Genomic DNA, 27,834 nt, shown 5'->3' with positions numbered 1-27,834 from the left:
AACTACTGTATAAACCCAGGTAAAGCACAGCCTTAAAATGTCTATGCATATGCCTGTTGTTTTTCTTATGGAACATTATAGAAAAGAAAACATCCATCTGTACGGTCATTCAACATGCAACTGATCCAGCTGAGCAGAGCTCAAGACAGTTTGTGTCTCTCTTTTCCACAGTAGTTTATTGACGTCTGCATTATTCTTTTGTGACCATATGTATGCAGCACTCAGCAGCACTAGTGTCCAAAAGGTATAGAGCCAAGGCTTCGGGTTGATTGGTGCTCTTAAGTGAAGTGTTGCTCAAGGCTACGGAGAAGGTGGCGTCTTCAGAGAATTACAGGATCCTCCCTGGCTACTACCTGCGTTCCCCTGGTACTGGAAACAAAAGTCAAGCAGAAACAAAATCTTCTTTCACACAGTCATTTTCAGATTTACAGTCATATTAAATAAAATATAAAAATAATCCCAACTTTTCATCTTGGAACCTCCAAACAAATGTACAAACCACCTACAGAGTTTTGAATTGGGCAGTAAAATAAACAATGAAGTCTCTCATTTGATTTTTGGTTTTCATGAGTTTCAGTTTATTTATGTATTCACTCAATTTTATTGGAATAGATTGTGCTACTGTGACTGTTTTATTTGCCAAAGGCAAGCACAAGGATAAAAGCTTTTTCCGACAAAGTGGCTTACTTGGCAAACAAACATGTAAATAAATGTGAATTTGAAACCTACTAGCATGTTTGGAGCAGTGCTTTAAAGTTTCAGGAGTAGTGACAAAATAACTTTGACTGAAATGAGTTGTGAGGAGGTAAATTATAAATGGGGTTTCTTGAGGCTTCAATCAAGATTTTAAAGTGTTACATACTCTAAACACCCTGAAAGGAACATAACAAGCTCAATTTCCACTTTTCTCTGACTCTCACTGTCTCTTTGCTTTTTTTGCAAGATGTGGACCATTGATGCGCACACAAATACACAAAATAAAGTCATTTTTTTCAAGGCTGAGTGCACAGGTCAGAAATATCATCCTTCAACTTTCTCTTCTCTGCTGTCAGAATATTGGTTCTATCAATCTTCTGCAATTTCCAGTAAAGATGATTTTATTTCCCCCAAGCAACCCAGTCACCAGAATAAAATGTTGACATTGTACATTTCTGAAAATCACAGATGCATTGAATATCAACGTTTATGAGCCTTTGCAACCTGTGCTCATTCCTAATCGCCGACATTTTGATGATCACACAGTTACAGTTTTAAACGTTGTGAATCCAAACCAAAACTATTAACATCTTTTCTTAGGCATTAAAACGTATGTGGTTAGATTTAGGCAACAAATGACATGGTTAGGTTTTGAAAAAGACTGTGTTGTGGGTTCAATTAATTACATCTTTTATGTCATTAAGTTTCATTTGCACATGGAACGTTTCACATCAATGTTTCTGTGGTTTACAAAAACATACAGTGCCAACATTTTTTTCTGGAGACTGGGCTGTTCCATCTACAGATATTTGGGTAATAGCGTTTATTTTATTTACCACATATCAAAAACATGAACTGTCCACAGATTGTTCAGTGGCTTTCGTCTGGAACAATGTACCCCCCCATGCCTGGGGCTTAATCACATCAAAGCTTTGTCTACTTGTCTCCCTCGCTAATTCCCCTCTGCACATCTAAAGATAAAGACTAAGAATAAGTGAATTGGCACACTCAAGAAGACAAAGGATCTGTCATTTGTATGGACCTAGTAAATTACAGAGATAACTCTCGGCATAAAACTGGCTTGTTGGTCTAAAAAGCACAATTTAACACTGGATAGTGAACATCACTATGGTAACATTGGCACAAGATGTGATCTGTTCCATAGCAGGTAATATTTCCGCCATCCGATCCAGACACTGCGCCACCCTCTGTGGACTCTTTGGAGGGCACTCCACTTACTATTCACCGAAGATTATTGAATCAGTTAAATAATGTACTAGATTTACAGACTACTTGATCCACTCTGGTGGTAAAAGCTTCTATAAAGCAGATTTTTTTTTTACATTTTACTTTTTACTTAGATGATCAGTAGCTTGCAGCCATATTCCCATTGCCACTGCCAAAAAATCTTTTCACAACCTTACTGTAACAACACACTACTGTATCACTGAATACTAATAAACCTACTGTGCCTTAATTACTGGGCAGTGATAAGCTTAATATCTTATTTATTTACACTGTACAGTTTTTTTTAATCCAGCAGGCCTTTTTGTTGCTCATTTATGTTTATATATATACTATAAAGCTTTATCTTAGTCATTGTCTCCTAGAAATTCAACATTTTGCATGCACTTTGCTTTTTATAACAAAATCTGCCTCCGGAAGCTAAGAAAATATTAACATGAACATTAACAGGTGTTAATATAATACAGGTGTGAGGATCTGCTAATAGCATATTATAACCATGTACCAAATTGTAATTAATCTGTTAATTGTAAGTGAATTTAACAGCATATTCCTGCCTGAGGGATACATGTGTAGGAGTAGCTTTGACAGTTTTAAAACCAAATCATACTAAGCAAGAAAAATGTATTTGTGTTCAAAACATGGTCATTCCTCATGCATGCATGTAAACACACACCACACCCATCACAGTAGTTTCACCTCACCTCAACAAGAGGATGCCAGTGGGCGACAGGTTTTCGGGGACATGTGAGCATTTCACTCCAGTGGTCTCGACCGAGGCTGTCTGCATCGTTGCCAACTCGACACACACCAATGACCTCATTATGGCCTACACTGTAGGTGCAGGGGGAGATAAAAGGAAAATAATAATGAGGAATTACATCTTGAGTGTAATAAAAACTGAACCTGTCTTTACTATTTGCTGTTCATGTGACAAACAAAGAGAGTTTACAAAAATAGATTCAAAATACTGTATGACTTATATAAAGTAAAATTCCTAACCGGTCATAGTCCATCACTGCAATCAAAAGGCTGATCTGCTCTATATTTTCTGGAGGGACATCAAAGACGATGGCCTCGTTATAGACTGGATTCAAAGTGTTCCTCTTCGTCGATGTCTTCCTCTTCTTCAGTCTGCGACCATCGCACATTAGTGAAACCTTCACGTATGGATCTATGAAAGTGAGAGAAACGCAACAGGGAAGACATTCATTTTTCAATCAGGACAACAGTGAGACTTGGTAGTTATAGAGAGAATCAGTTTTTAATTACCAGATGCACCAGTGATATCCATGGCCTTGAGATTGCGGGCCTTTATCATGGTAATGGTCAGTCTGCCCGCAGTAGGTAAGTAACAGAGCGAAAACATCAGATCCCCAAGGTCCACATTATCCTGAAAGTCAACACAAAACACATTTATTCTGCTTTAAGCTTCATTTTTGATACTGATATTCACAATATCATGATATGGCAATCTCTCTTTAGATTATGTTGACATTATTTATCTTATAAATCTCTCATAAATCTACCTCCTGCAGATATTATGTTCAGTACGTATGTATAATTGTATATAAGACTGCATATTACATATATATGTGTATATATATATATTGTATATATAACCATAACTTATGTGCCTATCTATTTTTGCTACCTGGATTGTATATGTGTCCCAATTTTTTATGGTCCGCAGCCTTATGCCTGTATATTTATTTACTTATGCATACTTAGTGTCTATACTGTATATGTCTACCTGTCTGAGTGAACACTGACCGAATTTGAATTCCATGTATGTGTGCAAACTGATTCAGATTCTGATTTGTAGTGCTGCAGTTTTTAATTCCTGTACACTGAAGCTGAAGGTGAAGAATAATCTCATGTCCATCAGATATTTGGTTACAGAGATGAAGTATCTCTCTCTCTACTCTATATTATCACATTGCTGAAATAAAAGCCTCTCACATGTCACCCGACATGGTGCTCACTTATCACTTGCTCTAAAAATAACTCCACCAAAGACGTGAGAATCAGGAAAGCACACAAATGTGGTGAAGGCAACGTCTACAGTAAAATCTCTTGCTGATCTGCTGGTTTCTTGGGAAGATTGAGTTGGTATTTTGAATCAGGTGTTATCTGCTATTACCTTTCATTGTCATCATTGTTGAGGGAAGCTCAGTGAGTTGAATTAATGTGTGAACATAAAACCTGAGAACTAAGAAGCTATGGTGTCACATTGCTACTCAGAGCTGCTCCATTAACTGTAATTGAGATAATGACATCTAATTTCTCAAATATATCAGGAGATGAAAGTACATTGAAATGAGCTTTAAATTGTTATAAAAACCCACAACTGTAAGCTTTAACCTTTTTCACCATTTGAAACACACTTTTCTTAGGACAATGTGTGCTAAGTGCGAACCATGGTTCATTATTTAGCTAGTACTGTACACTGTAGAAGGCAAGGGGACAGACATGTAATTGCTATCCATTTATTAGAAAGACAAGTCTATTGGATATCAATGCTTTTGGCATTTTAATTTTTGCTAAACTTGGTTGATTGAACTTTATTAAGCGAGGTATACTCTGCATAGTTTGAATTGTCTTTTTTGTCATTGTACCAGTACAACGAAATTTACAGTGCAATCCCTTAAAAGTGCAGAAATAATTTAACATTAAAAGCATCAAATAGAATAGAATCGACCTTTAAAAGGCACTGACAAGCTTACACACCAACACGCACACACACACACACACCGTAGCAGCTTAAGGAGACAAAACAAAAAAACAGTAGATTGCAGAGACCCTGAGCAAAGATCATCATGTACCATCATAGGTAAAGGTGTTTGCGGTGTTAAGCAGTGTTATAGCTTTTGGATAAAAACTGTTCTTAAGTCTATTGGTCCGAGCATTCAGACTCACACTCAATTTTTTTTATTTTTTCCTCTCAAAAGGAAATCAGTCCTTTCTACCATTCGTCAGCATTCTTAACATGAATGTCCTTTTCCCGGTTAAGGTACTTTATCTCTAATTTGTGTGTGCATGTGCAAAGGGTATACCGGCCCCCCAGACCTAAATCGCCTTGTATCTTGACTCTCGTCTTTTGTTACAATCAGGATCAAGTATTCAACAAGGCTCTGGTATGAGGAATTTATAATTTGCGTGATAGATTAACTGACAATCCCCCCAGAAAATGCATCCCACATCCCAGAAGGATTCTGTGAGCTTTACACGCTTCATGGTCCATGGTCTTTGTGCAAACTCGAGATACAGGTGGGAAGAGAGAGATTAGGACTGTGTTGCATGTGCTCCAGAAGCCCTCTTAGCCAACAAATGTAATTTGATACTTGCAGGTCCAATGTCAAACTGTCTCGTATAATAAAACTGAAGCTCTAATTTTACAGTTTGCTAATTCTGCATTTGTTTGGTTCCTTGAACATTAAAAGCCAAAACCAACAAACAAAATGATAAATGGAACCAAAGGGGAAAAAAATAATAATAATAAAAATAAGCCACATTTAATTTATTGCCTTCTTCAAAATCATAAAAAACACACACATTAATCTGTTTCTATTTCTGAGCTAAACGAGCCTTATCTGGCAATGTAACAAATCATATGGTCAATCCCACTGGCAGTGATGATTTAATATTCCTATAATTTCTATCAATTATATCAATGAATCTAATACATGATGATTATGACAAATGGGCTCTACTGCATTGATACAAAAATTCCCAACTTCTGTACTGGTCTCCAATGATGATTATCTTGTTTATGAGGGTGCAGTATGTGTTTCGAGCATGTGTGCAAATGTCTAGGAAAAAGCATTTGTGCAATTGCAAGTCTGTGTGTACTCTGTGTGTACTCTGTGTGTACTCTGTGTGTACTCTGTGTGTACTCTGTGTGTGTGTGTGTACTCTGTGTGTGTACTCTCTGTGTGTGTGTACTCTGTGTGCACGTGTGTGTGTGTGTGTGTGTGTGTGTGTGTGTGTGTGTGTGTGTGTGTGTGTGTGTGTGTGTGTGTGTGTGTGTGCTTGCGTGCATGAGCTGAGTAGAGCGAAATAACTGTGTGAGAATGAGCACTACAAATACTGTGAATCTCTGGTCCCCATGGCCACCTGTCACATGCAATTCTATTCCAACTGGCTAACATTGAATAACAATCAATAATAGAGCGCATAAGTGTCGAGACCACACCATAAAAACACTTTAGTTTAGAGTATACACATAATTATCAATACATTTGTCAATATCAATATTTCCTTCAAGTTTTTTTTTTACATATATCTTCATGTCATTTTCTCAGCGTCTCTCTTGCTGTCCATTTCTCTAATTTTCTGCAAAGTAGACCCCAGGTCAGCTATGTTATGATAAATAAATGAAGACCTATATAGCTTTGTCTTTCATTTCTAATCAGGCATATACTGTACTAAGTCTACATCATGCTCAGCCTTGCAGATGATTCATGAAGTTTTCATGTTTGCAAGACCTTCCTTGAGGTAATCCAAATTTAAAACCTGGGATGTCATCCCAATGTGAAGGCCATGGGACCAGTGGGAAGTTGAAGGGGAGAAACACCACTGCGCATATTCAGTGGGCCCATTATCAAGGAACTAAACCTGGAAGACCTGAAACGCTTTGGGCATATGCGCCAGGCGGGCAATTCCCATTGAACTGAATAGCCACCATTTAGACACACGTATATATCCAGTTATGATACATCCATGGTCAACATACTGTCCTGATGCTTATGGCACATTTGTATCCGTAATGTTTGTAATTGTTATCACTTTTGAACTTTTTTTTTTTTGCCATTGTCAGCATTTGACACAATGCTGGTTTAGTCATTGTTTGATATAGGCATAAACTTACAAGATACATTCCTGTGATGTGCTCCATACATTTGCCCTCTAACAACCTGTTGTTGCTTTTTTTTGCTTTACGAGAGATCAAATACATTGTATTTGAGCATGCCTCTCTGACCATAGTGCTGAGGGTGCTAGAATGGTCACAGTAAGTAAACAGTCAACCACTTCTGCATGATTCTTTATGTGTCTATGAGTCTGCCAAGCTGGTGATAAGGTGGTGTACTTTGCCCTGTGAGCAACTCATTAGAGGCTTAAACCTGAGAGAAACAGAATGGTTACACAGTGTAACCTTAGAACCACAAGCAGGGAGAGCTAAACTTGTCACCCCGCTTCTCATCAAGCTGCTAATTCCCCCATTATATACTACACAGTAACAGAACATACTATAGTAAGTTAATTCTTTTTGCAATTAGTTTCCAAGAGAATACTGTAATTTTCCTGTTTATCTAAATACTGGATGGCATTTTGTCAGGAACATATGATCCTTTTTCATTTTAAGTTCCCTTGTCCTCTGTCAACTATGTTATATTTAAAGAGCTGTGGGAGAAGAAATGTTGAGTGAATCTAAGTTCAACCTAGATGAGGTAATGACACAAAATTAGTGTCAATTGTCACACTGCTGTGAGGTCTGTTCTGTCTTTGGGACTTTTGACCCCGTTACCACGCACAGAGAAAGGGCGCAGGAACTAAGCGTCAGTATGCGACTATGCCATCCGTTTCCGCACTCTGGCGGTGGAAAGCGGATGGAACACCACAGCTCTATACAATGTGTTTTTGAAAGGACTCACAGCCCCGATTCAAGACCTCTTCGTACCTCTGGACCTTCCCACCGATGTGGTCGCACTTATCACGCTCGCCATCCAGACAGATAACCAGTGCGTCCAGCTCCGACAACAGCGGGGCGAAGGACCAGCGACGACGGAGCGACACTGACGCCCTCTTCCTCCGAGCGGACAAACATACTGTTGTTTGCCGCCGGAGCCACAACCTCACCTCCGCGCCGATCACGAGGAGGAGCCCATGCAGCTGGGGAGAGCTCGGCTGACACCGGAGGAGCGACGAAAGCGGCAGCTGGAGGGGAGGTGTTTCTACTGTGCGGAAATCGGGCACCTTATTGTCTCGTGTCCAGCCAAGGGATCCCGTCCCCCCATGTACCTTGCATTCTGACTAACGTCAAGTTATTGCATCACACCGTGTTCGATCAGAAGGCGCTCACCGACTTAGGAGCTGACGAGAGTCTGATGAGTTGGGGTTTAGCGAAGCAGCTGGGCATCAGCTCAGAACCATTAGCTAAACCTATCCGGGCCAGGGCACTTAATGGCAAGGAACTATTCGCTATTACCCACATCAGAGAACCTGTTAGAATGCGTATAGACAACCCAGAGGAACACATCTGTTTTTATTTATTCACGTCCCCTCTGCACTCACTGATTCTAGGATAACCATGTCTTGTGCGCCATAACCCACACATATACTGGAAGACCATAAAGATCATTAGGTTCGAAAAAGGTTGCGCCAAAGACTGTGCTGTGTCAAGCAATCAGACGGATGTTACTTCCATTAACCTTTTTTCTGCTAACCCTGCCACAGACTGTGAGTACCCCGACCTGAGCTCGGCCCCATCTCCCTACCACGACAACCGAGAACCCTGCCACGACAACCAAGGCCCCTACAGCGACAACCAAGACCCCTACCACGACAACCAAGACCCCTACCACGACAGCCAATTTCTACAAAAAGGAAAAGTTGAGTCAGATATATCTTCAAGTTATGGAACTGGGATGAATTCTGGTTCTGGACTTAAGCTAGACTCCACTTGGCCGTCCAAGCCCCAGCAGCCGGCCTACCCGTCCAAGCCCCAGCAGCCGGCCTACCTGTCCAAGCCCCAGCAGCCGGCCTACCTGTCCAAGCCCCAGCAGCCGGCCTACCTGTCCAAGCCCCAGCAAGCCGCCTACCTGTCAAAGCCTGCCTACCCATCCAAGCCCCAGCAGCCCGACTACCCGTCCAAGCCCCAGCAGCCGCCTCAAACTATCCTGAATAAGAATGTCCTCCAGAAAACTGGCACCACGATTCAGTAGTCCGTTTCCAGTCACCAGACTCGTCGGTCCTGCAGCGGTCCGGCTTCGCCTGTCCCGGGCCTTTCGTGTTCATCCCACCTTTCACGTCAGCCAGAGAAAAGACAGTGGATCCCGTCTCGCCACATCATGGACCCCGGTCTTATCGAAGACTTTTTCCAGGCTTATCCTGAACGCCCTGGGCTGTCAGGAGTCGGCCCTAGAGGGAGGGGTACTGTCACGCCGCAGTGAGGTCTGTCCTGTCTTTGGGTTTTTGTCTTGTGAATTTCCTGTTTTATTTTGAAAAGTAACTCTCCTCTCATTCCAGGTCACTTGCCCTTCCTCTTGTGTCACCGGTCTGATGTTATTCCCTGATCCTTGATTGTTTTCACCTGTGGCCCCCCTCCCCTCATGTGTATATAGTCTGTATCTTTCCCTGTCTCATTGCCAGAATATTTTTTCTGTTATGCCGAATGTTTCCAGCTCGTTTCCACAGCCTAGTTCACGTCTTGAGATCCAAGTATCCTCGTTCAGGTTTTTGTAGTCCCTGTGCTTTCCTGTCAAGTTTGACTTTGATTTTTTGAATGCCCCTTTGTTCACCCTGTTTTTCCTCCTGGTCGGAGCGACTTTGTTTTTGGTGTTTTAATCTGCTACTTTGTGAATTGTTTTTCCTCCTGGTCGGAGCGACCTTGTTAATGTGATTTGTTTGTTAACTTTGATACTTGTTTTTCCTCCTGTTCAGAGCGACTTTTTGTTCAGTGTTTTATTGGCTCAGCGCCTCACGTCTTGAATTTTTAAGAATAAATACCAGTTTGATCTGTGTACCGTCCGCATCTGAGTCCTCATTCCTGCCCGGGCCTGACATCAATAAACATTAATCAAACAGCTGCATCTAGTAAAACCTTTATGGATCCTGTCAGCAAACCATTTTCTCTGCAAGGGACATTAAAGATATTTTGAACTCAAAGGTGCTATACTTGAAATACTGAAAAAATAAAACAAGGCAGTCACATGCACAAACGGCTGGATCAACTATCAAAATTACATTTGTTTTCATCTATATTAATGTTATGAATGTCAAGTACAGCCCCTTTACCTAAAAGAAACATTTCGAACCCTTCTCTAATGATTTTTTTCCAAGATATTCATGAAGCTGCCTCGAAACTCTTTCCGGTCATTAGTTGGTTACCATTTTCTGGGCACTATAAGGTCATAATGTCCATAAATACCTATTAATAAATATATTATTCCAAAATAGATATACCAAAATACATTATATATTTTTTTGACATCTACTATTTATGTACAAAACTTATTTATGTCACTTTTACATCCTCAAAACCCAGTTAGACTGTGTATGTATTATTAAAGTAGGACACATCTGCTGACTTTGTGGATGCCAAGTATGGTTCCGATGGCTGTGCATATGGCTTGTACTGTGTGAAGGGCAGATATGGGTACATGCACATGGTAGTGCATTCAAGCCTGTGCCAAACTATTGGTCTTCTGGACTCTGTACAAACTGATACTTGCGCCAATCAGTAGTCTATAGACAGATATGCACCATGCCACAAATTTCAGGTATACACTGAAGTCACATATGCTAATAAAAAAAGCATCAGTCCAAATAAAAGAAAAAAAAGGGTATGATCCTACCAATACTATTTCTTCGTCTTTGTCTTCGACAGTTAATTGTATAGACAAAATGTACAGAAACATTAATTAGTGTATATAAATCACATCACTGTGTAGAAATGAGCATGTTAAAATACAAAAACATTGTGCTTTTTTACCTGTTTACCTTTGCAAACAGAGAAGCTACAAAAGTAACAATACATTTGTATGATTACATATAAGTAAAGTTCAAGGTTCAAAATTCCTCTTCCAAAACAAAAATAAATAAACTGACATGTATTGTCATTCCTAATAGCTTTTTGGCATTGCCAAGAAGCAATTTTACTTGGCTTCCTGGTTCCTCATAGCTAGCTGTCTGACAGACCACTCCTGTATTGTTTTTCTTCTTGTCAGGCATCTGCCATTATACTGTATGAGGCTACTGTGGAGAGCTGCTCTTACAATTGGGCAGAGACATGTGAGTTTGTTCCCAAGGCAGAGTATCTACCTTTATTATAATGTGAAGTTTATTATATTAAAGCACTTGCTTGATTTGATGCCATACAGTTTTAAGTATTGCCTCCAGCAGGTTTGCTTGTCTTGCATAATGGTCCCCGTACCATAATGGAGTACGGTGTGTAGTACTGGTTCTTGCACACCAGAAGACCACATCCATAGAGCTTTATGGTGCACGTACAAGTGGTTTGCTGCTCCGCGAGACACATCAGTTGACTGAACGAAAGAAGGGAATACAGTTTCCTAGGGCTAGCTATTTTCACGAACCTTCAGACTTCCTATTTTCAAGTGCTTAATTTTATTTCATTTGATTTTTTTTATTCTAAATGATATGCATGAGACTAAGATATGCAGAATGTGCTCAGATAGGCAATTCTAGATGATTATTTGGCCGTTTAACACTATCAACACATGTTGATAGTGGTAAATTTGATGCCTTTCAGATCTATATCTGCTCTACCATCTGGCATAAGTATTCATAGACAAAAATCATAGTGTGGAACAGTAATTCTGAATGAATGAATATGAATAATTAAATGATCTACACATTAACAACTTTCAAGGTTTAACTGGTTTCTTTTTCAGACTAAATTATAAACATTACATCATTACTGTGGTGTTTCTAAAGCCTGGATTGACAGATGGATAGAATATAAATACTTTATTGATCCCAAGCTGGGAAATTGCAGCATACATAAGGCAAGTTACAGACAGACCCTTGACACCAGCCAAAGATGATGATGCTTAGCTTTTAAGAGACACAAGAGACATACAGAAAGTAATATAGTCCTGTGTTGCTTTACATACTGTGGAATTTCTCCAGTGTTATGATAAATCATACCAGGTAGTTGACATTAGCAATAATTAAAGTGTTTTCTTGAAGAAGAAAACTTCTGTATATTACAACTTGGGTTTCCTTTCTGGGATAACGACATATTGGTTATTATAACATTGTGCTCACAAAAGATATCGCTCGTATTTCTGAATTGGTCCACATTGCTAAAAATAGATCAGCAACAGACCAAGAGAGCACCAAACCCGAGAAGTCAGCCAGGTTGTAAACAGGAAAGGAAACAATGTTAACTATGATCCAAACTCCATTATAGTTAACACAATGACTGCTGGTGTTTGTTGCGTCACTGAACTTATGTTTTAGCAGTGTTGGCATGTTTTAACCAAAATCTCAGCAATTACTTTGGCAAAGAAAACGCTATCTTAGCAAATAAAAACCAAGGAAAACAAGGACAGCAACTATGGAAATGTAACCCACAAACATCTGCGCCTCATTGATCTTGCTTCCCTGACCTACCTAGGATGAAATGAATTGTCTGCAGCAATCAATAGCAAGAAGTCTTATTAATTCCCTTTAAGCATGCCATGAAGAAAGGGATCAATTGCACATTAAAGCTGGATAAGCTCACACAAAGACATGCCTGTCAATGAGGCAATCACCAAAAGCATGGACCCATAAATATGGAAGCATAATGGCTATTACACAAAAGATTTGTTATATACTGTATATGGCAGTTGTACACGACATCACACACATTCTTAAGCAATGACTACCTATCAAAGAGGGGATGTCCATATACTGTAGTGGAACAATCTGTACCCATGATTTCACCTGATGAGTGTTTGTTCAGAGCAAAGACTTTCTTTGTTTCTTTCAAAAAAAGATGTATATTAAAAAAAATAATGATGACCACTTTTATTGAGTATAAATAATAATTTACCTGCAAATCAGAAGTAACTTGGCTGCATGCACTAATATCAAGGACTGCAAAATTGACATTATCTTTATCTTATATAATCTTAATTGTATAAAATATATTGTTAAAGTTACATTTTAAAGATTAATTACACCAGTGCACTTTTTTGCTGGTCATTTTTATGACCTGTGTGAAATGGTAAAAGTATGCATTTTAAAGAGGGCTACCTTCCCCTGTCCCCTGTCATATAATCCACTGTGGATTATATTTTATTTTTGTATTTGCTCCTAATAATTTAATTTTAGTTGCATGGTACCATCCAGCTTCAAAACGGCTATAGTTGCCCTGTACCAAGCCCTGGCACTACATCATCCACACCTCATCCACCTCCACTGTCTCCCGGTTAAGTCTTGCATGTCCAACCAAATCCTCCTCCTCACCTCCAATCGCTTCATGCACTCGCCCCACAGTACTTATCAGACCTCCTCCACCCCTCCACCCCATCTCAGAACCTGCAGTCCTCAGATATGGGTCCACTCACCACTCACAATCCCCAATCTGTGGACTTTTGGGCACAGAGCCTTCGGTCTGGCAGCTCTAACCCTTTAGAACTCTCTCTGGGCAGAAATCTGTTATGCCTCATCCATGGACATATTTATAATAACTCCTAAACACCCACCTCTTCTCCACAGCATATAGACACTGTTAAGTTTCTTAAATTCCCAGAAACTATTTCCACCAGTTTTCCATTTATTTTGCTTATTTTTGCTTCAATTTATTTGCTCTAATCTGTTGTTACTTGTCCTGCCCACATGTAAACCATCCTTGGGTCCATTGAAAGGTGCTATAAAAATCCCAGCTTGTACTATTATTATTATTATTATTCTTAAAAAAAGAATTGTATTGTGTGTTCTCACACACACTCACACACACACACACACACACGATAAGGTAATATGTTAAGGGGTTTTAAATCCTCTTGACTTTACACAGCCCCGTCCTGGATTAATTTTACATATACTTGGTCTCAGGTTACTAAATTGAGATAAGTAGTGGTAGATACAGTTAATGTGTTTCCCAATATGTCCTTCACCTGTATCAGCTTGTTGTAATGTGAACAGTGATAATGGTTGTTACAAAAGAAAGGAATTGTGCTAACCCACTATCTCTAAGGAGAAATATCTAAATCTGCAGGGTTTAATAATTTTAAATGACTGCTCCCCATCATTTCTTAACTCCAGTGTACAATTAAAACATTGACAAGGCAATGAAGAAATTTTTACTATATATCAGATAGTACAGATGGCTGAGTATTTTTTCTAGTGTCTAATCTGTAAAAAAATGCAGGGGGGGGGGGGGGACTATTTCTGGGATCAAACAGGTTCTCTACTGCTACACGACTCTTCATCTAACCCGCAGGGAGAGCCATAGAAATCCTCTTCTTCAAAGAGAGGCCTATAGACCTCACCTACCAACTAATTCTTCTCTTGTTTATTCAGAGTTGACAGCTCAGTGTGTTTAAGCAAGCAGTCAACTCTATTTAATACTTTATACCGTCAGTAAGACAGAATGTGCTGAAATGAAATACTCAAATGTGAGCTTAAAATACAGCTTTCAATAAAGTTGCAGTAAATCTCTCGGATTTCTTAAAACACCTTTGCCTTTTGAAGTTATAATAATAATAATCTAAATTCAGCATAGTATGTCTAAGTGAGCATGACATCATACTGAACATACAACAAGTGCTTACTCACCGAGGAAACATACTGGATGTTCCGGCAGAGTTGTGTCTCCCTGGGGAAATCTGCCAGATCTAGGAAGTTGTCCACAACCACTTGGCCGATGATGTCATGGCGTGAAAACCGGTCGAAGTCGTAGACACTGAAGTGCAGCTTACGTGTAGGAAGCTCAGAGTATGCCACAGGAAACAGGAAGACCTCATCAAACACAGGGTTCAGTGTCTTGCGGTGCACCTTGGTCTGGTGCTTGGTCATACGATCAGGGAGCAGATAGATCTTCACATAAGGGTCAGAGGTACCAGAGAAGTCTTTGGCTGGGAGGTCCTCTGCTTTGTGGATCTTAACTATTAACTGTTCCAGGTCACAGTCAAATTTGAGGATAAAGTGTAGGTACCCACATCCCCCACCTCTGCGACTGCCTTCATCTCCCTCAAGGGAGCGCTGTTTGTAGAGCTCAGGTTTGAGACGGCCAAGGCCCAGCCCCATTCCAGTGAGAGAGTCCTGCCTTTGGAACTGGGCTACGTTGAAGTCTGGGTTAGACAGGTTCATATGCCTGCGAATGGACCCCTGTCTGCGGGCAGAGAAAAACAACAAAGTCACCATTAAACATCAATGGATTTAATCATAGTGGACAATGCTGTATCTCGCATTTTACACCCATTGCGGACGTTGACACCAGAGTTCTGTCACAGACCTGCAATTGACCTAAACTGGGTGTTTTAGAAACATTATCCTAACCAAATAAAATTGTATTACCACCATTATCCACCAAGATCTTTCCCTAACCTTAAACATATCATAGTTGTCATGCAGAGATATTGTAGAAAGCAAGTATTGTAAAATCGTTGGCTTTGAACTAAGGTTTTGCAGAATATATCAATGTTTTGTCTCACAATGGTGTTGAGAACTATAAGCACTTATCAGTTCAAACATCAATGACTGTCAGAGTAGGATGGAAGAACAAGTGTTCCAAAATTACAGTAGTTCTGACTAAGACAAAAAAAAATCTTATACTCACCCAATTTCAGATATTAAGTGACCAGAAGGTGGGGGTTCAGTAGTCTGTCTCTGTATACGGGGGTTGGTGTGAACCCCATTTTCACGGCTTTTACACTGGGCGTCCAGTGGGATGTCTGGAGACGTGTGACTGATCTTCATAGCTGCCTCTGGTGTGGCCATGGCCACAGGTGGTGGTGATACAGGAGTCACCGGAGCCTCCACTGACACCACGGATGCCACAGGAGTGGGCTCTCTGGCGATGGAAAAGTGTGACGATTCACGGCGGTTGTGCATCGGGGGGTCCACGGCTGTGTAAACTGGCTGCCTGGGTGCAATCTGCGAGGGCAAAGGGCTCATGGTGGGGTTGAGGTGTCCATGGGCCTCCTTGGTGGTGGGGGAGAGCCCACGCTCCCTCCATGGTATCCAGCAGAGCTTCCAGGAGACAAAGAGGGAGACCCCAAACAGGGCCAAGCCACAGGCAGTCACTACCAGTGACAACAGACTCACCGATATATCTGAGAGAGATGATAAGAGAGACAGGAAATAAGGATCTGAGAGTGAATTCAATTTGCTTCGTGCTTTGTTGCTAAGCTATACTGTTAACCCTTAATCATCACATCATTTGCAACTTTTATTACTTAAGTAATATAAACTAATATTAAGTAATATAAACTTAAAAAATTAAAATTACAAATATGTCATCGTATTTTTATTGCAATAACACTCATGGGTATGTGCAATGTTAGGCCAGTTTTTTCATTTACCTGTGTTGTCAATTTATTAATTTTTCATTTTCAAGTTATGCTTCTTTGCACTACAAACAAAAAACTTATTTTTCTTAACCTTATTATAACAGTGGGCTTTTTTTCTCTTTCCTTTGATGATGGTGATAAAGGATCCTCGACAAGATTGATTAGGATTAACTCAATTTATTTAATTATCCTCTTGAGCCTCGTGTCTGCCTGCAGACCAAATTGAGTGTGCTCCATTCTGTAATTTGCAGTTCTTTGCTGATAACAGAGGAGGAATGGTGCGTTGAAACAAAAGCAGCAGTAGAAGCCTGTCCATGCATTCTCAGTGACATTCTATAAGACTGTCAAGAAGTTGTCCTTTAATTCACAACTATTTAAAATGTTAACAGCCGTTTTGGAAATTGATTTAAAGTGTCTTTATATGGTGTCTTTTACAAAAATGTATTATCATGTAAATAAATGAACACAGAGTTAAAAATTGCCAGCTTTTAGTCATTAAAACTGACAGGTACAGTAAAAAACACTTTGTGTGTCAAGTAGAAAAGAGAGCCATTAACAAAGAATTGACACAACAGATACATTCTTGTTGAAATAACTTCTAAAGTTATCAGATTAATACTGTCAAACACTATACTTCCTACTTTCGTAAGAATTGATTTCAGTTCATATACTTTATCTATCATGTGTGCTAAAGCAGTCGTAATAAAAAGCAAATACAGGGAAATGGAAGATGTCTGTCTGAAGATAACAGTTTGGTAAAAATAAGGTTGTTGTTATTTAGCTATGTTGTAAAACCCATCCAGAAGTCTTCTGTTGTAGTAGGACATAAATGCTGAGGTGGCTGTCGTGCAAAGAAATGTATGTCAATCTACTTGTGGGCAAGAGCAGAAGCAGTGGCCGTGGGAGTATAAAAGCTTTGCAGGAGTATCACAGCAGGCCTTTGTCTGTAAAGTAAGAGCTGGTGGTTGATGTTTTCGAAACATGACACTGAATAATTCTGCAGTGCATTTGTTTACACCTGCGCAAAGTGTGCGAGTCACCATGGAAAGGGAGGTGAGGTGTGAACCAGGAGAGTCATCAAGGGCTTTCTGACTCATCTCAATTCAAGAAATATCTTTTGAGGTCCAATCTATGAATCTGTGCAATAGCATGAATGATGTGATATATATACTGTATATACATTTAATAATTACTCACATGCATATATACAGTATATATATGCATGTCAGTATAAGAGGTTTTTATTAAATGTAAGCTTTATTTAACCACTTCCTGCTTAACTACAGTGCGGACGCTTTTCTGCTTGCTCTCGCCTTTGCTTGCATTTTTTTTGCTACTATCTGCTACTATTTGCTTCTCCTCAACAAGAAACAAAGAGCAACAGCTCCTTGATACTTACAAAACAAGTGGGATTGTATTTATTTTAGATAACAGAGGCATTTTTCAATATTTTTACGACTTCCTCAACGCTAGGCAGGGAGGCCTACCATTTAAGATAAACCTGAGCCTGTGCTACAGTGTTAAAGGTAATCAGTAGAAGATGCCTCCCTTCTCAACGGAAGATTACCACAAACTACTACAGAAGATTTTACTGCTGGAAACAAAAATTAATCGGTTAGAAGTATATATAGAAGTGAATGGATATTGTGACAACAATACCACCCTAGCACTGATTGAAAACAGTGGACAGGGGCATGCCAGAACCCAGCTAACTAGCAATGATGAAGCTACAAGGAAACAGGAGGTCCCTGTACAGGGTAATAAATCTACCAGCAATAATCCTCCCTGGAACACACTTGGTGCAAAGCCAAAGAGAAGACCACCTCCCTGCGACAAGGGAGAACGGATAACTGGGAGGACCCAGCGCACAGATATCTCTGATCTGACCGGTTGGCCTGCGCTACCATCTCCATCCAGTCATAGCGCTTCATCAACTCCCCTGCCACGTAGGACACAGCAGCGGACATCTGACATCTCCACTGTTGCCGGACAATGGATCTCCCTCTGATTGCCTGAATAACTCACCATCACCACGCAGAAGGGTAAGACCTGCTAACTTTAAACCACAGAGAAAGCTAACAAGTGGGCCTGAAAATCTGATTGTGGGTGACTTTTCTGTAAAAGACATGAAAAGCAATAATAACACCAAAGTACTCTGCTTTCCGAAGGATACGGTGTCTGACTTGGAAAAAAGAATCCTGGAAATTGTGGCTGCACACCCAAATGTAAAAAATATCATTCTGCACATTGGTTTTTATGACATTGAAAAACAACAATCAAGGGAGCTGAGAGAGCACTTCAATAAACTCTTTGAAACAGTCAGCGCTGTGAATGCTGAGGTGTTTATCAGTGGTCCTCTACCCCCGATCGGGAGAGGAGCTGAGAGATTCAGTCTACTTTACTCGCTGAATGAGTGTCTCTCCAGCGCTTTTCTTGCTTGTTCAATGCATTTTATTGACAATTTTAGCTTTTTCGGGGACCGCAGGCATCTTTTTAAGGCAGACGAACTTTGTCTAAATAAACTGGGAGTAAAGCTTTTCATAACCAACATGTCTTACTTCCTGCGTCATCCATCTATCATCACTGCCAAGGACAAGAGACAAGAGGAACCAACGAAAAAGGAAGACACAACACAGCTTATCATGAACGTCAAAGGAGGACCGCCATTGCAAAGGAGAGCGCTGACCATGAGAGACACCAGAGCAAAGAGGAGAGGTGTCCATCCCCCTCTACCGCCCCCTTAATTTCGAATGCGCGTGAAGATCCCTCCCCCACACCCCCCAAGCCTCCATCCAGGTCTCCATCCTTCTCCCTTCTTCATGTAAGCCCTTTTCCCCCCTTCTCCCCCTTGGAGCTCCGGGAGCTACCCCCACCAAAAGGGTTCAGCAGTAGACCACATTATCAGGTGGGCCCAAGGCTGCCTACGTCAAAGCTTGGCACCTTCTACATTTCTGTTGTGACTACCAAGAGAGTGAACATTGGGAAACGTAGACACCCTGCTAATCTAAACAATCTCATTCCTATTCCCTCCAAATCAAAGTCAACATCGAAGCCTGTCAATAACACCATCAGGATGGGTCTGCTCAATGTTAGGTCTCTGAATAACAAATCATTTTTAGTCAATGATTTTATTACCACTTTCAAACTTGATTTTATGTTTTTAACTGAAACATGGCTGGAGCAAAATAACAGTGCAAGCATTCTGACCAAGACAGCACCCCCGAACTATAACTTTATTGATGTATGAAGGGGAAACAGATGTCCCTTGGTGATTTTACATCATTCGAATACCTGTGTGCTGTGTTGAAATGCTCTCCCAAAATTCTCCTGTTAATTATTTACAGGCCCCCTAAATACTCAGCAAATTTTTTCGATGATTTTACAGAGTTATTGTCTAGCATCTCCACTGACTTTGACTGCCTAGTTATAACTGGTGACCTAAATTTTCATATTGACGATTTGAATGACAAGGGTGCAAAGGAACTTTTTACTATTTTAGATACATTTGAACTGTCTCAACATGTGAAAGAGGCTACTCATTGTAGAGGACACACCCTGGACCTGATAATCACAAAAGGTCTCAATGTTTCTGATGTTTTTGTGACTGATCTTTCATTGTCTGATCACTTCTGTGTTTTCTTTAATATTTCTTTAATTTCGGAGACACAAACAGAATCAAAGAATGTCAAAAAGCACTACATCAATGAACATGCTAATGTACTCTTCAAAAATGCCATCTCCTCGCTACCACCTCCAAACCCATGCCATGCTGATGATCTTGTAAACAACTATATTACAAAAATTGTGAAGAAATAGATGTCATTGCTCCTGTTACATTTAAAACGATTTCTGGTAAGCAAAAGGCACCCTGGAGAAAAGCTGCTGTTGTAACAGCCCAGAGAAGAGAGTGCAGGAAGGCTGAATGAATCTGGCGAAATACAAAACTTCATATTCACCATGACATCTATAAAGAGAGGCTCCAGGCCTACAATTTAGTCTTAAAAAGTGCGAGAGAAACATTCTTCTCCAATGTCATAAACAGCAACACTATTAAGGCCAAAACCCTATTTGCAACTGTCGACAGACTGACCAACCCCCCAACACAAATACCAGCCAACACACAACAACCTCCAGTCAGGATTTCGACCCTTTCATAGCACCAAGACGGTGCTAAGTTATAAATGACATCCGTCTTAACACAGACTCTGGCAAAACTTCAGTATTAATGCTATTGGACCTCACTGCTGCATTTGACACTGTCAACCACTCAATACTTTTGGACAGGTTGGCAAACTGGGTGGGGCTCTCAGGCACAGTCTTAAACTGGTTCAAGTCATATCTGCAAGATAGGAACTATTTTGTTTCCATTGGCGACTTTGTATCAGAACAAACCAACGTAACGTGTGGAGTCCCCCAAGGTTCAATCTTGGGGCCGACTTTATTTAACATCTATATGCTCCCACTAGGACAAATCTTGCAAAAAAATAACATTGACCACCATTGCTATGCCGATGACACCCATATCTATGTAGCGCTATCACCAAATGACTACCGCCCCATAGATCGTCTGTGCCAGTGCATTGAGCAAGTCAAACACTGGATGTGCCAAAATTTCCTTCAACTAAATGAGGATAAAACTGAGATAATTGTTTTGGTGCTAAGAAAGAAAGGTTTAAAGTCATCCAACACCTTCAATCACTGTCCCTGAAAACCTCAAATAAAGCCAGAAATCTTTGGGTTATTATGGATTCTGATTTACATTTCGACAGTCACATCAAATCAGTAACAAAATTGGCCTACTATCACCTTAAAAATGTAACAAGACTAAGAGGGCTCATGTCAGCTCAAGACTTAGAAAAACTTGTCCATGCCTTTATTACCAATAGGCTAGACTACTGTAATGGTCTCCTTGCAGGTCTTCCCAAAAAAACTGTCAGGCAGTTACAGCTTGTTCAGAACGCTGCTGCTAGAGTTCTAACAAGGACCAAAAAATGTGAGCACATTACACCAATTCTTAAATCATTACACTGGCTTCCTGTACGTCAGAGAATTGATTTCAAAATCCTCCTGCTCACATATAAATCACTACATGGTCTGGGGCCGAAGTATATCACTGATATGCTCCCACCACATAAGCCTTCTAGATCACTAAGATCCTCTGAGGCCAATCTATTAGTGGTTCTTAGAGTAAACTCAAATCAAGGGAAAGCATCATTCAGGCATTATGCAAACAGCTGGAATACACTTCCTGAAGATGTGAGACTTTCACCCACTCTGACCACTTTTAAAACTAGACTGAAAACTTTTATGTTCACCTTAGCTTTCTGCTAAATCTTTGCACTTTTAACGTCCGCACTGTTTTTATTATTGTCTATGTTTTTATTCTCTTTTTCTTTCTGCAATGCATTTTAATTCATGACATGTTGTCCTGTGAAGCACTTTGAGTCTGCCTTGTGTATGAAAAGTGCTATACACATAAAGTTGCCTTGCCTTGCCTTGCCTTATTCATGATGTTGAATTTATTTGCCTCATATCAGCATCCCAATTCATAGTTAATGCCAATAGCACAGCTTGTGGTAGATGTTCATAGAAGAAGTTAAAATGTTAACTCGATCATTACATTGTACATTGCTACTTGTTGTGTTAAATGTATTTTTTAAATATTCTGTAATAGTTACATTTAGTGAAATGTTACTCACGTTACATAACAATTGTTATTGTTAAATGTTTTCCTTTGATGCTAAGTAATGTTTAAAAAATCAAATCCTTAAGAATGAGCCTATTCTTAGATAATCAAATATTGTTTTACAACCCTGTTTCCAAAAAGGTTGGGACGCTGTGTAACAATAGAAACAGAACATGATGATTTGCAAAACATTGAAACCCCATGTTTAATTGAAAATAACACAAACACAATCAGATCCAGAAACACCGCCACATTCTGAAAATGGACTGAGGCCAAGTGTCCTGTGGTCTAACAAGTAAAAATTTGAAATTATCTTTTCAAACCGTGGACAGCGCATCCTCCAGGCTTAAGAGGAGAGGGACCATTTGGTTTGTTATCAGTGGTTCAAAAACCAGCATCTGTGATCGTATGGGGGTGCATTAGTGTGCATGGCATGTTTAACCTGCACATTCCTGAAGGCACTGTTAATGCTGAACGATATATACAGGCTTTGGAACAACTTATGCTGTCAAGTAGACAATGTCTTTTTCAGGAAAAGCCAAGCTTATTTCAGCGAGACAATGCCAAACCACATTCTGCACATAGTTCAACAGCACGGCTCCGTAGTAAAAGAGTGTGAGTGCTGGGCCTTTGAAAATGTTTGGTGCATTATGAAACATAAAATATGACAAAGGAGACCCAAAACTGTTGAGCAGCTGAAATCCTCAAGCAAGACGTAACTCATTCAACTTTCCAATTTACAACAATTGGTCTCCTCAGTTCCCAAATATGTACAGTGTCATGACCCTGTCCCAACCTTTTTGAAACATGTTGCTGGCAACTTTTTCTTAGAAATGGGGTTGTATTTTGATGTTGATATCCATGTGCAGGAGTGAACTGTTGCCCAGCAACAACTGTAGGAGGACAGACATTGTAGGTGAATGTACATCCTATTTTAATTTGTAGAAAAACTGCCATATGAATTGCCATCCCTGTATAGCTGTGGTAATGTTTACTTTCATATACTTTCTTGAAATGTTGAAAAGGCTCCTGCAGAGTTTGTTTTCTAAATCTGCTGTATCATCCTTACCATGTCTATTATTTGCCAAGCCTCGTTCTCCATGAGGGCAATGATACAGACTTGTGCCCAGTTTATGTTCTGACTGTGCAACAGGCTATTGGTTGCCTACAGTAATACAGCCAAATATCTGGAGAGCTTTATGCAATTCCAGTGGGTTTTTTTAGTGATGTGAATCTTTGATTATGTTCCATCTGACTGATATGGCAAAGACAGGATTTCTCACCAAGATAAAAACACATGTTTTAAAGGAGAAACTAAAATCACAGAACAGGAACATCTTGCAACCAGAAATCATCTTGAACTGAATCACACCTGACAAGCTCTACTACATATGAAATGCTAACACTTAAAATTGAATTATTTACGAAGGAATGCTGTACAATATTGTTTGATAGTTAGCTTTTACATTATATTTCCTTGGGGCTTTAACATGCATATTAGTTAAAAGTAAATGAGACAATATATAAGACTGTGTGGTTTTAAATCTCAAAAGAGATTGACAGTAATAGTTTTGAATTACCTACCCTCCAAATCCAACAGTACTGTCTAATACATGATTGCTTCTGTGTGTGTGGGCGCTGTCATAAGACAGGAACTCAGACAAACCGTCCTTTCTGTGCTCTGAGATTCTGTGAATTCCAGAGTATGTGTGATTTGGGAGAATAATGTGGAGAAAATGAAGGACTTGCCATCTGAGGACACTGAGCCCACAGTCAGCTTGGCAGGCTGCCTGCAGAGTGCTGCCTGGCGGATAATAATCTATAGACATCTGGAAGGATTCAGAGACTGCATCACAACAAAGAGGCTGGACCCATTTTAGAGCACAGGACGTTCAAAGGTGCAATTGTGTAGGCGGCAAGCAAATACTGAAAAAGCAATATATGGACTTACTGTATCTCTGTATACAGTAATTACAAAATTTCCCCTTTGAAGTGCAGTTAGTATCAACATAGAGTAAACAACATACATTACGCATGAGTGGTTGTCATTGGGTGTCCTCAGGGACCTGACTACTGCTAGTTGCTAGCCTCAGAAAATGTTAGTTGCATTGACCTGATGGTCTGTGTCTAACTAATTAGATGTCTACAATTAAAAACAGCAGGACTTTGGATCCTGCTTTGACAGCCATCACTACATGTTGTGCACATTCCCTTTCTTGTAAAACAATGGATACTATACTCATGTCTGCACAGAAACAAAAATGAAGCTACAGCCAGTTAATTTAGCCTTAAGCCCAGAAACACGGGAAAACAGCTAGCATGGCTTTGTCCAATGGTAACAAAATCTGCAACTATAACCGTGCATTCACACCAAAAGTGATGGAGGCGATGGAAGCATCAAGCTGCCATTCAAAATCAATGTAAATGACGCAATGACAAGTGATGTCACTTCGGGCGATGCGTTCTGAGTGATAAGAGCGATGCGATGCAGCGATGATGCGTCCACCGCGTCTATCCCTTCATTGCGTTTTCGTGAAGATGAAAAATTTGGACTTTTCAAGCGACAATGCGTGAAGCTGTGCCGTGACAGCCAGTCAGCGCTGAGATTGCGGTAAGCATCATCGATGTTCTCCGTGGAATATCCAGGGGCTCACCAGGCTCATCAAAGCCACTGTTGTTGCAGTCCTTGGGGGAAACCAGACTGTTCATATGGATATAATATAATGGATATAACTATGAACTGTGGATGGCAGCGACGTGCCTTTAGACATCTAGTCTGCCGGAAATCCAGAAGAAGAAGAAAGCCGTCAGTGCAGAGTGAAGCTGAGGTGGTTAAATCACTGACGGCCTGATCTCACTATACACAACGACTCTTTTAAGAGCCACACACTTCCTTTGAGGGGTCATTTTTGTTCCTTTTAGAAGCATTCAGATACCTGTCAGCACTAGCATCAATTCCGTTTAGCAAAACCGCAGCGTAGCGTAGGAGTTAGCTTCAGTTAGCAAGCCGCCTCGGCTGCTACCTGCGATTGAAGCGATTATCAAAAATGTGACAAATGTGAGAAAGCAACCAGGGTTCCAAACCAACACCTGCCAATCCGCAGAATGCGGGTAAAAATTAATTTTTGCGGGTTTTAATAATAACTTACTAGCCAGTGACGTAGAATATGAGGCATTACATGCATGATACAAGCCTCTGTTCTTGGTCATTTATCCCTGTTGCGATACTTTCTGAATTTCCCATGAACGCTGTGCCGTAATGCTACGTGATGACGTTTCATATGCCCATTGGCTGTGTGCATTTTGCAGTTGAACCAGCATGAGAAACCATGGAAACAAACACAGCGTCCAACCGAAAAAAAGGAAGGAAGAAAAACAAATGGAGCCAAAGCAGGAAAATAAACTGAAAGAGGAGGGAGTTAGCTAACGTTAGTAAAGTCAAAAGTTCAGATTAAATTAAATGACTAAAGAGGAAGCTAATGTTAGAAAATTAAAGTCTAAAGTTAAGCTGTGGACTTTGGGACAGACTTCTGGGGGCAAGAAGAGGAAATAGGCAGGGGATAAGGATTTCGACAGAGAAACGAAGAGAACAGAGACTTTGTGGCGGCTTGTCATCACCTGAGGTTGATCCTGCACATAACCCCCGTAATACCACAACTGGTCATTTTTACACCTTAGACAGAGCCAGGCTATCTGTTCCCCACTTTCCAGTCTTTTTGCTAAGCTAAGCTAATGTGATGAACAGATACAAGAGTTATATTGATCTTTCAATTTGACTCTCTAATTTCCAATATGTCTAACTATTCCTCTAAAGCTTATGAAGTTACATTAATTTTTAAAACCATATGAAAAAATACTTTAATTTATCACTCTAATCAAGATTGTCATAAAAAGGCATCTCCAGTTGTTTTATGCCCAGAATGTTTTTGGAAAAACACATAATTGTTTATACGCCACACTTTTGACAAAGACACTGAATGCCATCCAGCCAATCCTAAACTCTGGGTCCAAGGGTCCTGGAGTTTTGGTATTTTATCTACTGTTACTTGTTCCTTTAATAATTAAACCTCAAGGCAACCCATCCTGATAACTAACTCCACTACGGCGCCTAGCAGTTCCACTTTTCAAACTGTCAGTGTAATGGAAACGATGATACAGCATAGGCCTATATGATGAATGAGGGAGAGATGGGAAAGCTGGGAGATTAGGGAGTAAAGAAAATCAAGAGGAAATAAGGAGGGAAATGTTGAATGAAAAGGGTGTAGAGAGGGGCAGCATGAGGAAATGATTGTGGATTCATAAACGGCTTTCATGTGGTAAAGAATGAGTAATGATAATGAAAACTAATTGCAGCTTAATGAATGTTGTGGAGGGTTGCAGTTACTGTGTTTTCTCACTCCCTTACATTATCTCTCTCTTTTGTCTCTGTCTTCCGCACACACACACACACACACACACACACACACACACACACACACACACACACACACACACACACACACACACACACACACACACACACACACACACACACACACACACATACACACACACACACACACACACACGCACACACACGCATGCACTCAGGCCATTCCGATGGAGATGGTTAGCCCAGGTGATGAAACGTGACTACGTGGTCACCTTAATTCTTCACATGTGACTGAATGTTCACTTTAGTTTTCAAAAACGATGTCCTTTTACCACAATACAGTTATTACACGCTTGGTGTAAATTGGAGACTTAAATCTGTGGTAAACTTTCAAAGAAGGAGGATACAGTATAAGCGTGCCGCAAAAGTAACTGCTACCGGCAAGCGCCGATTCAAGCGCAACTCATCCAGGGAGGACCATAACCTGAACATGCAGTTGTATATGATGTGTGATTCTGTGACTACCCCATGCCACTGCCGGTATCTGTGCACATGCCTCTGTCAAGAATGAACACATTTTGAATCTCGAAGAAAATCAGCTTCACGAGAATGTAGACTGGAAATAATTTAACGTAATCCTCGAAAATAAGATACTCCCGCCGTGCACGTGTATTTGGTTAAAAGAAAAAATGTAAATAGGATAATAAGTAATATGAGGTAAAAAAAATTAAAAAAAAGGTGTTGATCGAATTTATGAATAAATGGGTGTTGGTTGTGAAAGCCCTCTTATCAATGAGCTTGCAGCACCTTTTGAGTTCTCGGCACAGAATGTCCAATGAAAGAAGTCACATGCGCGTTCACCCTAGTACAATTAAATTAAACCGTTGAATGAAGCGTGCAAACGATGCCTTACCTGAATCCGTATAGCGTGGCCTGGCGAGGTCTCGGAAATAGTAGATAAAATCCAGGCAGTGTTCGTTCTGCACTTCCCCCTTCGAACAAAGATCTGACAGGAGTTCAAGTGCCTTTTGACAAATCTCGTCATCTCTGTCTCCAGGCATTTCCCACCAGCATCCTTATAAATGGAGGGTCTCTTAGGTACCACCACCACCACCACCACTACACAACTCCGCCCGCCTTACAGTCACCTATTCCACGCTACCCAGCACAGCTTCGGGAGTCAAGCTGGCATTCAGAGGCACGCCTACCCACACGATGGAGTCGAGGGGGACGTTCTCTATTAGAAAGAAGAAGAAAAAAAAACACTGGTCCAAGTTATCCAGAAAGCTATAAGCGTTTCCCACATGCGAACACAAATAGTTTTTAGGTTACATTCAGTCAAAAACGGTCCTGTCACACACTGCTGCTCCGGTTGAAAGCCACCGGTTGAATCCACGTAACGCCACTGCGGCGCCGTGCGCTATCCAAGGTGCTGAAATGTGCGCGCGCTTCAGAGCCGGACTCTCGCTACAGTGAATCTTTTGCACCATGCGGTCCTTTGTCATGTGATGTCCTTTACGCCTTTAAGCGGCAACAAGCTCAGGAAAAGTTAAGCAGGATTTTACTATAGAAAGAAACAGCTGGAT

At 40.4% G+C, this 27,834-nt stretch overlaps 1 protein-coding gene across 1 annotated transcript; it reads right to left on the bottom strand.

Moving 5' to 3' along the window:
• Positions 1 to 300: 300 nt before the first annotated feature.
• Positions 301 to 27,318, bottom strand: syt9a (synaptotagmin IXa; the record flags this gene model as incomplete). The annotated part of the gene is made up of 7 exons (XM_083912304.1): positions 27,162 to 27,318; positions 15,458 to 15,953; positions 14,455 to 15,010; positions 3,214 to 3,334; positions 2,944 to 3,115; positions 2,646 to 2,775; positions 301 to 369 (listed from the first exon to the last, which is right to left on the bottom strand). Exons 1-7 carry the CDS (start codon positions 27,307 to 27,309, stop codon positions 301 to 303), a joined length of 1,692 nt encoding a protein of 563 aa, XP_083768430.1. The 5' UTR covers positions 27,310 to 27,318.
• Positions 27,319 to 27,834: the final 516 nt, after the last annotated feature.

The sequence above is a fragment of the Echiichthys vipera genome (assembly GCF_963691815.1).
Source record: "Echiichthys vipera genome assembly, chromosome: 1".
Classification (NCBI taxonomy): domain Eukaryota; kingdom Metazoa; phylum Chordata; class Actinopteri; order Perciformes; family Trachinidae; genus Echiichthys; species Echiichthys vipera.
The sequence above is the reverse complement of the archived record's forward strand: the minus strand, read 5'-3'. Positions and strand labels throughout refer to the sequence as shown.